The 12,560-nt window shown below is 35.8% G+C and overlaps 1 protein-coding gene across 2 annotated transcripts; it reads right to left on the bottom strand.

Annotated features, from left to right (window-relative positions):
• Window positions 1–1,092: 1,092 nt before the first annotated feature.
• On the bottom strand, window positions 1,093–11,893 carry LOC141638201 (uncharacterized). Of its 2 annotated transcripts, none has more exons than XM_074447606.1 (19): window positions 11,464–11,893; window positions 11,234–11,365; window positions 11,063–11,134; window positions 10,820–10,890; window positions 10,630–10,729; window positions 10,448–10,546; window positions 9,373–9,499; window positions 8,655–8,785; window positions 8,493–8,552; window positions 6,764–6,990; window positions 6,255–6,684; window positions 5,652–5,975; window positions 4,963–5,562; window positions 4,099–4,272; window positions 3,755–3,976; window positions 3,362–3,645; window positions 2,966–3,250; window positions 2,312–2,434; window positions 1,093–1,574 (listed from the first exon to the last, which is right to left on the bottom strand). In XM_074447606.1, exons 1-19 carry the CDS (start codon window positions 11,611–11,613, stop codon window positions 1,442–1,444), a joined length of 3,744 nt encoding a protein of 1,247 aa, XP_074303707.1. In that variant the 5' UTR covers window positions 11,614–11,893; the 3' UTR covers window positions 1,093–1,441. The 2 variants fall into 2 exon arrangements, with proteins under 2 accessions (XP_074303707.1, XP_074303708.1); XM_074447607.1 differs by having other exon boundaries at window positions 10,820–10,879; window positions 11,464–11,858.
• Window positions 11,894–12,560: the final 667 nt, after the last annotated feature.

Here is a 12,560-nt window from a genome sequence, read left to right as displayed (position 1 = left end):
AGGCAAATTGGAAAGGGTGTCTCTTTAAAGAAACGGTCACAAACAAGACGCTTTGTTGGAATATCACAAATTCTATTCATTTGTTGGGATATATGGTACATTTCTACTCATTTGAATAATAGATACTCCGAAGTCCGAACTTCAATCTATACTCCAACACTTCACTTAGTTATTATTGTCGCTTGTGTACCTTTCGTGTTCGATACAATATTTTCCTTTCAACATTTCACTTTAAATCAAAATATTGAAATTTTTTTGCAACCCTCAGCTATTTGTCTCATTGTTTCGCTAGTTTCATTAATTGTAAAAAAAATAGTCTTAAAAACTTTAAATATATAATCATTATAAAATAATAAAAATAAAGGTCTTCTAACTGTAGTGTATTCAATATCTATGAATTTCAATTGTACTTGAAGAGTGCACCTAAATGCCGATTTGAATGACATAAACGTTGTCATTTTCATATATTAAACCACAACTTAACACGTATGCTATTTGATTATCACTTCATATACGTATTTACTTTATTTTTTGAATAGTTGGATAGATAATAATAACCGCTTACAAAGTTCGAGCCTTTTTGGCGGTATTGTGCACCAAAAGATTCAGAGTTCTAAAACGAATATTAAACCAGTGAAAATATTTCCCTACTTCTAAAATATCACAAATAGTAATAGAATTAGCACGATGATTTCTTGAAGTGATCTCAATGATCTACAAGATAACTTTGAAGTTTGAACCTTTGAGGCAATCGGACAAGTATGTGTAGAGCACATACATGAAGGATGTCCACTCATCTTTGAATATTAACTTCTGATCGTGATCTATATTAACAACAGTAATTCCAACTCCATTTTCCTTCCTATGAAGAGCCTTGACACCTTCCAATGTCGCAAAATGTTCCGTTTCATAGATTTTAACAATTAATGCCAATAAGACTCATACAGGAGAGGATCATGAACTCAGGATCATTTTGGGTAATGAAGAAGTTAATCCAGCTGATAATCCATTGTTTTACATTAATAGACGCATCCCAATCAGTTCTTATACCCAAGTGTGACGCTTTCCACAACCTAGCTGCAATAGGGCAAATTTTGAACAAATGATTGCTAGATTCTATTTATTTAACTTGCGAGTTACAGAAAAGGAGTTGCCAGTGAATCGTACAAATATGCAGCTTACGAGTTACAAATGACTAGAAATTACTCTGCCCCAAACTATTTACAATGTTGTGAATTGAATGATGTAGTTAAAAATCCCGCCATATAGTTGTCGACCACTAATCCATTTTGATCAACATAGAAATAGAATTACAAACAACCATATCAATTTTATTTGAGATCTCTTAGAAATCCTCATTGTTCACCTTTCAAGCAAACACTACTGGCCAAAACATGCCAAGTAGTAACTTTGAATGACCTATACACAAAGCAGCGGTGAGTCACTTGTCAATTCTGAGGTGTTTACAGAGATAGCCAAGTTCAGGCCGAGCATTCATCCAAGACGTAAATGAAGTGTCAATCGCAGAAGCACAGTAGAGGTAAGATCTGAATGTTATCAAGAAAAAGTACCTCCTGCACATGGAATCAGCAAGATATTATTCACACGGAGAAAAATGAATGACCTATCTGTAATAGATACCTAACAAAGAATAGCGGAGGTAATAAATCCAGAATTTCAACCATAGAATTCCAGCTTCAGTTTTGGATTACGTCACCTGAACTTTAGGTATATAATTATATTACCAATTATTTTGGAAGGTTACTTCAACCCTAAGACACTTGAGTATATATATACTCTCTAAAAGTTTGAGCCCGAGAAACATACTACAGAGTACATAGACATCAAAAGGCAGCAAATTAGCACCTTTTCATTTATTAGGAAACACATCCTTTCAACAGTACATTATTACACCTGAAAGAAAATGAATGATCTTTCTGTACTCCAAAATTGCAAATAGTCCATGCCACTTTGACCATAGAGTTCCAGCTTCAATGTTAGATTATGCTGGCCTAAATCTTTTTAGTTTTTAATTATATTACAAACTTGAAGTTACATAGGTACCAGAAGGATCCACCTTTTCATTTAATAGGGAACAAGAGTTAATATTTTAAACCCTAATAAACATGGTCAAAAGCCTTTCCAAATATATATATATATATATACTCCGTATATAAATATTGTCATAAGTTTTGAGGTTTCTATTAGAAGTACTTTGTAAGAAAACGTACATATGGTAGCATACACCAATTAGCCTTGGAATAATTGACAATCAAAAGATAAAACTCATCATGGTGGACAATTGAATTACCTTAACGCCTTGACACCCATATCTATTAGGTAGGCTTGTCGCTCTTCATTGCCAGTACAGGCTTGCTTCAGTTCCACAGTATAGCTAACAATATCATCATGTATGTTACCGGCTCCTACACATCTATGAAGGTGCAGCAAAGACAATTAAATTAATAGAGGTTCAGCCTTAAGTTATTATAACCATTATGCTAATTAATTAGATACTGAGGAAGAAGCAAAGCATGTACGTTAAATTACTTGATACAGTAAGTACTGTGGAGTACATGAGATATGCGAGATATTTTAAAAGATTGGCTAGGCAGTTCACAGAATTAGATTATAAAAGGATATAGTGAATTTGGCCTGATCTTGCGGTGATGAGAAGTCTACGGTAAAGCACTACAGTTACTATCAATATATTAATCTTGACAATCATGAGATTGTGACTTCATGATAGTGATACTATGCCTGCTGGATTCTCTCTATCCTTCCAATGTTTACTCCTCGGTCAACTCCAGACACCAGTTGTTTTCATACGAGTGTTTTAAAAGATAACAGAAGGGAAAGAGTAGCTCCTTTAAAGCGCAAAAATCCCAACTATCTTTACATAAATGCTCGCCTAGTTACCCTTTTATTGTGTCAAAGAAGCCACAAGGCAGTACAAGACGCTAACCTTTCTATGATACTGTCAACACACGCTTTACTCCTAGGCCCATGAGGAAGAACTCTCATGAGGCTGAGAATGTCCCTATAATCTCCTGACTTGAGTGTGGCTTCACCAGATGCTGAATAAGACAACGTATCAGGTACAGGAAGTGGAGACTGAGTGACAGCCAAAGAGCAAGAAGCATCATGTTGCACATTTAGATCAGCGTCAAGTCTTGTGCAAATGATTACCATAGCATAAGCCACCCCTCCAAATCCTGTATGTGACACATACAAATAGCATCCTGCGGAGCTGCAAGTGAAAGTAACATAGATCAATAAATAAAGATTTCACTTTAACTCTTGCACAAGTGAGAAACATCCTTGACAGGGGAAAAGAAAAAAAGCAGTCCCAGTTACTCACTCGTCTTTGCAGTACTGGATCGCATCAATGTCAGAAGAAAAAGCTTCTCTCTCCCTTGTTAAAGGTATTCTCCGGTATACTATATCAAAGCCTTCGTCCTTAAGTGTAGCAAAAACTTCTGCAGGAGTCTTAACATCTTCGGTGAAGATATTCTCCCAGTATCCAACAACACTAGATTGATTCAGCGTTGGACTGTATTCTTCTCTATGCAAAAGCATACGTCCACCAGATTGAGTAACCTCCAATATTATATCTTCTTTCAGTCGTGTCTCCATATGTTCCACCTTTATAATTAGGGGGGAAGAGCATGGTCATTAAGCCTAGTAACCTTTGCTCAAGGATACTTTAAACAGTCAAATGATGCATAGTGTAAAAGGAATTAATGGAACATACCACCGGACCAGTAATTCCCACATGTTTCAGTGTATCAACAGGTTTGTTCAATTCTCGGAGCACAAAAGGTATGCCATTGATGTAAACCACAGCCTCCTCTCTCAAATCAGTTATCACTACTTTTTTCCCACTTGCAGCACCCTTGGAAACCAGGAAAGACAGCATTTCCTTAGCACCAGTGATTGTAGGAGTGGCCATGCTGTAGACAGGGTATCCTGGCACCTAGGTTAAAGGTAGTATCAGATGCGAATATGAAACTGTGACTTGTGACCATAGTAAGACTTGGTAAAACATAAGAAATTATAATGTAAATACCGACAAATATAGAAAACCAACTTCTATACCTCATAAACATGAGGTGCCCCATGTATCTGTATGTTGCTCGAAGTTCTTTGACCAGGAAAGAAGTACATTTTTAGTATAGAACCCTTCCCCAGCACTGAGCCATTTCGAGCCCCGATAATAGCCTCCATTACTGCATCTCCATGCTGAGTCTCATATGGTGTTCGCAGGTCTTCCTAAATCATGAAAGCCAAATAATTGGCACAATAAATTAAAAGGAGACTAATCCTCTATCTACTAAAAGAATAGGTGATCTTAAAAAATTTCCCTCCAAAATGCATATTTTTAAATAAGGAAACTAATAACAATTAGTTCATTCACTAAATAAGGAATCTAATAATTACAATTTATTTCATATTATTTCATTAAAATTAATCTTTTCATCAAATTATATTATTCTCATTAAACTCGAAATTATAATATTTTAATTAAAATAAAATAAAACTGATATAAAATGTAAATTGCTAAATCTTATATTGATGCTATTATTAAATAAAGAACATGCCATACTCTGAATAAAAAACAAAACTATAAATCGATATTATTAGTTTCATGACAAAAAAAAAATTGAGAAGAATCTATAAATTGAAATTATTAGCTTTATGGTACTTATACAAAATATTTTCATTAAATTACATTTCATCTTATTACTCAATTCTCTAGATGTTCCAACTTTTTTTATCAAAGCAAAATACAATAAAGAGAAATGTGAAGAAATAATGACGTACCAATTTTATGTAAATAATTTTATAAAAAATAAAAAACTTTATGCACGGGATCTAAACTAGTGAGTGATGAAAACTATAGTAGTCCATTTTTGAGTCTTTATGTTTAGGACGTAACACATAAGCCAAAGAAGACATTACAGGAACAGTGAAGAATCGTCCTGGACGCAATCTTATGCTCCATTTCATTGCTTGGACTTCTGATCTTTGCTGCAACCAACTCTTGAACGTCATCTTGTATTCTCCTTGGCCACAAAATCCATCAAATGCTTCACTTCCGAGATACGCTGAAAATGCAATTAAACGAAAATACCGCTCTAAGTACTCAGCACCACGGTTTAAGGCAACCCTTCTAACCCTTGGCTCAACTCGCTGCAAGTTGAATAATTCGCGATATCGCAGGACAGCATCCCGTATATTCTGCAGAGCTGAACATCTATCAATAACAGCATCTAATGCCTCTCTACATTCAACCCCGTTATCAAATAATCTTGTGATTTTCCACAAGAGTAATATATCATTGATGCCAAAAGCACGGCTTGACTTTCTGCCTGTTCCAAGATCAACCCTAGAACTCGATACAACTTCATCACCCATAGTCTCTTCACCACTTGAAGAACTATCATCCATTACACAATTTGACCAGTCATCAGACAGAATGCGTATAGGCTTCCCATAATCTATTCTAAGTTTGAGTAGGCAGGCTATCACTGTGCCCGTTGTCGTCCTTCCTCTGCCCATCTGTACAAGATTGAAACGGTATTCAAAATCCCCTTAAAGTGAACTCGTTGCAAAAAGTCAATGACATTTGCACCCACAAATAAACATACCTGGCAATTGAACACAAAAGCAGTGTCCTTTGAAGCTGAAGCCACATTTTTAGACAATGTGTCGAAATCAGAACTTTTTGGAGCTTTTCCGTCAGTTATAGGGACACGTGCATACTTCACTTGATATCCCTCAGCCTCTAGGCAACTGAAAACTTCATGTGGTGTTTGAACTAAGTCAGAATTGACATGTTCCCAGGCATCATATATTTGGCCATCGTCTGTTTCATGGATAACCATAATAGCACCTCCAAAGCGTTCAGACTCACTCAAAATATCCTGCTTAAGTCGAGCTTCCATTCTCTCAACTCTCTCACAATCAATTCCCTGGACAGAGTAGAAGAAAGACCCAATAAGTTACTCTTGCACAATTCATTGCAGAAATCAAGACCCTTGAACATCCATCAAGCTTCACAATAGTCAGCCAAATGCAAGTAATTGAATCTACCAACAAGAACAATAACTGAATATATTTTCCAGCCATACAATTTCGGATTTCATACCTGCATTATCTCAAGTTCACAAATAAAATGCACAGAATAACTATAGATCTGTACAAGCATACTTGTAGATAAAAGTTTTGGGAGAAAAAAATAATATACGTACTGTGTATTCCAACATGTTCTTATAAGGTCTTTCAACTTCACGAAGCACAAATGGTTTGCCATTGATGTAGATAACAGGCTCCTCCCTCATGTTGTGCCAAAAGACAGGACGGCCTGCTTTTGAGCTACCAACTCGCTGAATAACAGAATGAATGCCATCAATTGTTGGATTTGCTACACCATATACAGAAAATCCAGGGACCTCTCTGAAATTTGGAGCACCTTCTACCCTCTCCGGCAAAGTCGAGTTTTGACAACCTGGACAATGATCACTCTTTAAAACCGTTTGACTGCCCAGTACCGCTCCGTTTCTCAGTGCAGCAACAACGCTCATTTCATATGGACGGCCATTTGCAGATTCAGCTAACTTCATAAGAGATTTTTCTGCATTAAGATAACCTAATGCACCCATTGGGTCTCTCCGCAACAACCTGTACAACGTTGAGTTAGCAGAACCATCATCAAAGAAAAAGACAATTATTTGAAATGCATTTGTATTAGCCTACATACCTACGAAGTATGCTATAGAGTTCTGGCCTTGCACTCATCCACTCGGCAAAACTACACTCCACAGTTGATGTAACGGCACTCTTGGTGTGAAGATACACGGCGAAACATATCAGAAAATAGTATCTCTCCAAATACTCCACAAAAAAGGAAAGTGAAGCTTCTCTTTTCATCTCATCTGGTTGGTGTAAAATACTGTTGCGATAGGTCGCTATAGCTTCTCGTAAATTCTGCAATAATGATAATGACATAAATTAGCGCCAACCTACCTCTACAAACAAGGAGTCATAACGGGTGTATGATCAGTAATTAAGTATAACCCTAATCAAGTACTCCCTTTTTCCCAAAACAGGTTAGGGATGCAGCCTATGTCTTATAGTCAAAGACATGGTTTGCAAATTAAAATACAATCTCATTTATTACATTTGAGGCTAGTATCCCAGATCAATATATTGGGATTATTGGTAGTGGGCAAATCCTCACATCCCTTTACTAATGTGACCAATATCCTTATCCCGGGGAATATAAAGAGGATAGGGGAAAAGTGCAAGGTATGAGTGACAAACATTCATCGTGATCTTTTAGTATGTACAGGATTTGCCATTTATCCATTCACGATTTCACCCCATGCCAGATTTGCCATTTATCCATTCACCCCATGCCAAACTGAATTGACAAGTGTGCAACTCTCCGCCTTAATGTTTCATGGTAAGGCTTTAGATAAAATGTTCAGTTTAAAGATAAATCTATTGTTCATAAATATGCAACCTCGCTCACTTATTTCGTAATGTCATTTTTTAATCTTGAAACCTCATTGTTTTTATCTTGAGACCTCCCGAATTTGATCATAACCTTAAATCAAGACTATCACATAGGAGAATTTTACTGCTTCACGAGCTAATCACAGAAACCAAAGACCGAACAATTGGGGAATAGACAAATGGGCCTTAAGATTAACGAGCTGTTTCGATTATTCGTGGCAAATTTAACCTCAAAAGTCAAAACACACATCAAATATGTCAAAAATTATCAATAGTATTGATGGGTTAACACCGTCAATAAGAGCAAGAGCATGTAACAGCAGCCATTAAAGAAACCACGACTAAAAGAATAAAAGAGACGGTGGGTCATTGTCGAAACGACAATTAAATAGATTGACACACAATGAGTCAATCATGTAATCGAAAATTCTACAGTGGAGACACTGCATAAGTAACACTCCCTCCATTCCATTTAACTATTCCTTTTGAGCTGGAAGTCATGTACGGTGTATAAGATTTTGTGGTAAACTATCATTATTTTTTACCCCTTGACTCAAATAACTTACATGCATGCAGAGATGTCATCCCCTCCTGACTATGAGTGCCAATGGGATGAATAGAATGTGTTCCTTTTTCTAATTTTAATAAAATAGAAAGGGATCAACTTTTTCAATGTGGACCAAAAAGGTAATGGGGATAATATAAATGGGATCACAAATTCTTGTTTACATATCCGTCTTAAACATAAAAACATAAAACTGGTCAAACAGATAGATGGGACAAAGACATAGGGAATAGCAAAAGGCTTGTCTCATCTATCTAAATGGGATACAATTTGACCGGTTTTAACTTTTAAGCCAAAGAAAAATATGCCCGTCTTAAAAGAGACCAACTGAAGCTGAATAAAGAGAGCATGAGAGGTGGAAACAAAAATTATCGTTGGAAGTCCAATGAGGGGTAACTGGCATTACCTGCATAGAAGCACACCTGTCAATCACTTTGTCCACCTGTCTTTTACCTTCCACGCCTCCCTGAAAACATTCACTAAAAGACTCTCAAATGTGTATTCCCTGAAAATATTCATGTAATAAGAAGTCATTCATGAGGAAGGGGAGGAGGGGAAAATATCGCACCTCCAAAACACGAATCAAGCTTCTAATGACGGTATATTCCCCCCTACGAATTGCCTCCTCTGAGCTAAGCAGGCTATCAGCACCATTGTTCATATCAGAAACTCTTCCAATGGAAATACTCCTACTAATACCTGTTGACATCAATGGTCACAACTCGCTCATGTCACGGCAAATTGTCCTTGGCTGTCCAAGTAGCAGGTATACCGCTATCTCTTATCGATATCTTATACCTTCAAATCATTTTTTTTAATAAAACTACAAAGATATCCCCTTAACTATTTTCTGTAGAAAATGAGGGGAAAAAAACGCTCATTCATTTATTTAATCATTCCGTTTCGAACAAAAATTATTCTTACACATTTATCCGTTTAAACAAAATGGGTAAATTATCTCGGTGCTCCTTTCGAACCTAGTTCATTGTAGGTAGGTTTCTACGAACTCGAACCTGTTCTTCGAGCCAAATCGACTCCCGAATCAATAACACTGGGGCCAAATGTCGACAAAGTAGGTACGATCGTATTTAGAGGAGTGTATGGCATGATACAATGGCTTGCTAGAGGTAAGTTTTATATGACAAAATCAGTTTTTGTGCCTATTTCATTTATTTGACTCTATTCCAACCAAAAAACATGAAACATGGCACAGGATACATATCTGAAATCAAAACTTCATAAAGGTGGGAAATCAAATGAGATTAGTCCGGGAATATGCCAATTACCAGAGGCTCCAATTCGGTTGAAGTAAATCAAGGTAGCAACCACCATGCCTGTTGTTGTTCGTCCACGTCCCATTTGACAGTTGAAAATTATCTGAGTACTAAGCTCCTCATGAGATATCTTATCGACCTGAGATAAACAATTAATAAGCCTCGTTACTCTGTATTATATGATGAAGTAAAAAGAAGTTGGATATCCAAAATACGGGAAGAAGATAAAGGGAGATGAAAACATATGTGCCTAAGTGCCTAACCCATACCTTGTCAAAACAAAGCATTACTATTTGGGTTTAGCATATTATTGATTATAAATAATTAACTTAGATGCGAAAATCCCTCTAAAAGATGGAGCATCATTCCCTACTTCCCAGAGAACCTACTTATGACTTCATATCTCATAGAAATTAGCTTTAGCATCACTATTGACACTATCAAAATAAACGGATCTCAATGTCAAAATAAATGAATCTCAATAGAGCCTATGAAATTTTTGCCTGAAAACTTAGGAGATTGAGAATAACTATCTTTGGGCTTAAAAAGTCCTTTGCCAGCAAAAGCAAGGAGGAAGGAAAATAGCTCGATGTATCAAGAGAATATTAAAGGTCTAATTATCAGTTTGCTGAGGTCCTTTGACAATACAACCCATTCCCAAAGGCGACAAAGATCTTATGAATATGAAGTATAAAAAAATTATACAAAACGTACGAAACTTCTAAGAGAAACCATTAAGCCATCCTCGGCCTTTGGTCTGCACACAACTTCTCCAAACCAAAGACAATCTCTTTCCCTCTGCAAGAATTAGTCCTCGAATCGTAAATTGGATGTTTGACAATTACCAATGTAAGATAAAAACTGAGCTACCACTCCTAGCTCAAAAGGTTACAAATAATGCTCAGGAACAAGGCTTGACAGGTAGTCTTTCATATATTCATGGATGACAACCCCCGTGCTCCTTTTCACTATTGGTTGAATTTCTTTATCCTACTTAAAAAATAATAAAATTAAAAGACAAGAAAGAGGATTCCATCATTCCTTGCTGTATTGATTGTACATTTTCTAAACAAGCATATGAACCTACCAGGATATCAAAGTCGGATTCTTTAGGAGATTTCTCGTCAGTCACAGGAACTCGTTCATATTTGACAAGAAAGCCCTCCACTTTTAGTTCCTCATAAACCTAGCAAATGATATTCATAAGATATAACTAAAGAAAAAAATGGCACATTGTCTGAGAAGCAATTTAAGTTGTTGTACATGTACCTCAAGTGGAGTTTTCACCAAATCAATAGTTACTGGCTCCCACTGATCTACCATTTGGCCATCAGGCAGTTCATCAGTGACAAGAATCTTATTTCCATATCTACAAGTGATGGCCACGTATAGATTAAGAAAAATAGATCAAAACTTTCATAAACACATAAATGAATATCAGCACAGCATAATTAAGCACCTGGCAGCCTCCAGTAAAATGTCTTGTTTTAATCGAGATTCCATGTCTTCCACCCTATCCCTGTTGATTCCCTAATTAACTCAAAAACAAATTAAAAAAGAGAAAAAATAAAATGGTAGAAAAGAGAAAAGTTTTGACAACAAAATACCTAGATTAATTTGTCTGTACTCCCTAATGGGGACGAGACAATATAAGCAGGGTCATATAAGTTGGCTTAAATGTTGATTGACAGTAGAGACATACCGTATACTCAAGATTGGAGAAAGGTCTTTCAACGTCACGCAAAACAAAAGGTCGGCCGTTGATATACACAACCTATTATATGTATCAATCATGGTAATAAAGGTGATTAGAAAATGAAGGTAGAAAAATGTTTGAAAAGTAAAAAAAAAAAAGATGGAAAAGAGAAAATACGGGTTCCTCGCGAAGGTTAATCCACAAAACAAAGGTTGCAGATGTATAAGAGCAGGCTCCAATGTGTTTAAGAACATTACGGATACCGTCAATAGTTGGAATGGCAACACCATGAACATGCAAGGAGTCGGCCTAAGTATTTGTGTATTCAATTAGACTAAATTAAATTAAATTAAATTAAAAAAATGTAAATTAAATTAAGGGAAAGGGGGTGGTAAATTAAAGAAAACCTGGCGGTAATTGGGAGCACCATCAATGTTGGGAGAAAGGCGTTTGTTGTGGCAGCCTGGAAAATGGTCGCTCTTTAAGATGGTCTTCTTCCCAAGTACGGATCCTCCACGCAACTTCATCACCATTTCTGGTTCTCTTGCTATCGACATCCTCCTCAATCAACTTGTTGTTGTTGTTGTTGTTGCTGCTGCTGCTGCTGCTGCTGCTGCTGCTTATATTTTTCTGCATATATATTATATATTATATATTATATATTACCTTCAATTTGATTCAACCTCCAACTTCCCCAGATCCACCACGCTCACCGGATTCTTCACTCGCCTCTCTACCTATATTCGATTATTATTCTCAGCCTTTCTATTTTTTATTTTATTTTTTAGAAGAGGATACATTCATTATTCATATCATATGTCTATGAAAATTTCATACACTACCCCGACACGTGCCAAATTTCACTTTACTTCAATTGATTAGTTTAAGGTTAACTTAGTCATTTAACATATTACAGTATATAGCTAACTTTAGAAATTAAAAAAAAAAAGTTTTTGTCCTTTTTCATTCAATTACTCAAATTCAATTTTTTACTAAAAACTTAATCGAAAACAAAATATTTAAAAGGCAAATGATAACAATTGTCCCCAAGACATTCGTTAATACAAATATTTCACCATTTTTTAAAAAAATATATAATTGAAAAAAAATTAACATATACAACCTTGTTTGACTTTCTTATCACACTATGCGATGTATCTAATCTTATCAATTATTATCATGCCCCAAATATAACAACTCCATCGTCACCTTTATCTTCCTTATATCAATGATGGTTAAACGTATGGCCTCCATTGTTCCTTAATGTGAAAGACTTTCATACTCGCTTAAATTCAATCAATTATGATTATTCGGCTTCAATGTCTATGAACTCGTAAATTGTACGCACATGAAGAATACGAACTATTATGAAAATAATATGAGTTACTATAAAAAGAATACAAGCTTAAACTAAATTGTAATGTACTTTAAAAAACTACAAGCAACTATGAAAAGAATACAAATTATTATGAAGATAATACTAGCTAAAACTTAATTGTAATTT

This window comes from Silene latifolia, unplaced genomic scaffold (assembly GCF_048544455.1).
Source record: "Silene latifolia isolate original U9 population unplaced genomic scaffold, ASM4854445v1 scaffold_195, whole genome shotgun sequence".
Taxonomy (NCBI): domain Eukaryota; kingdom Viridiplantae; phylum Streptophyta; class Magnoliopsida; order Caryophyllales; family Caryophyllaceae; genus Silene; species Silene latifolia.
The sequence above is the reverse complement of the archived record's forward strand: the minus strand, read 5'-3'. Positions and strand labels throughout refer to the sequence as shown.

What these genes read in the sequence shown, in the direction of transcription:
- LOC141638201 (XM_074447606.1), bottom strand. Translation starts at nt 11,613, where the DNA reads ATGTCGATAGCAAGAGAACCAGAAATGGTGATGAAGTTGCGTGGAGGA. An exon ending in CAACCGAATTGGAGCCTCTG is followed by an intron (nt 8,786 to 9,372) that starts GTAATTGGCATA and finishes TGATGTCAACAG; the next exon opens with GTATTAGTAGGAGTATTTCC. An exon ending in TGGGAATTACTGGTCCGGTG is followed by an intron (nt 3,646 to 3,754) that starts GTATGTTCCATT and finishes CTAATTATAAAG; the next exon opens with GTGGAACATATGGAGACACG.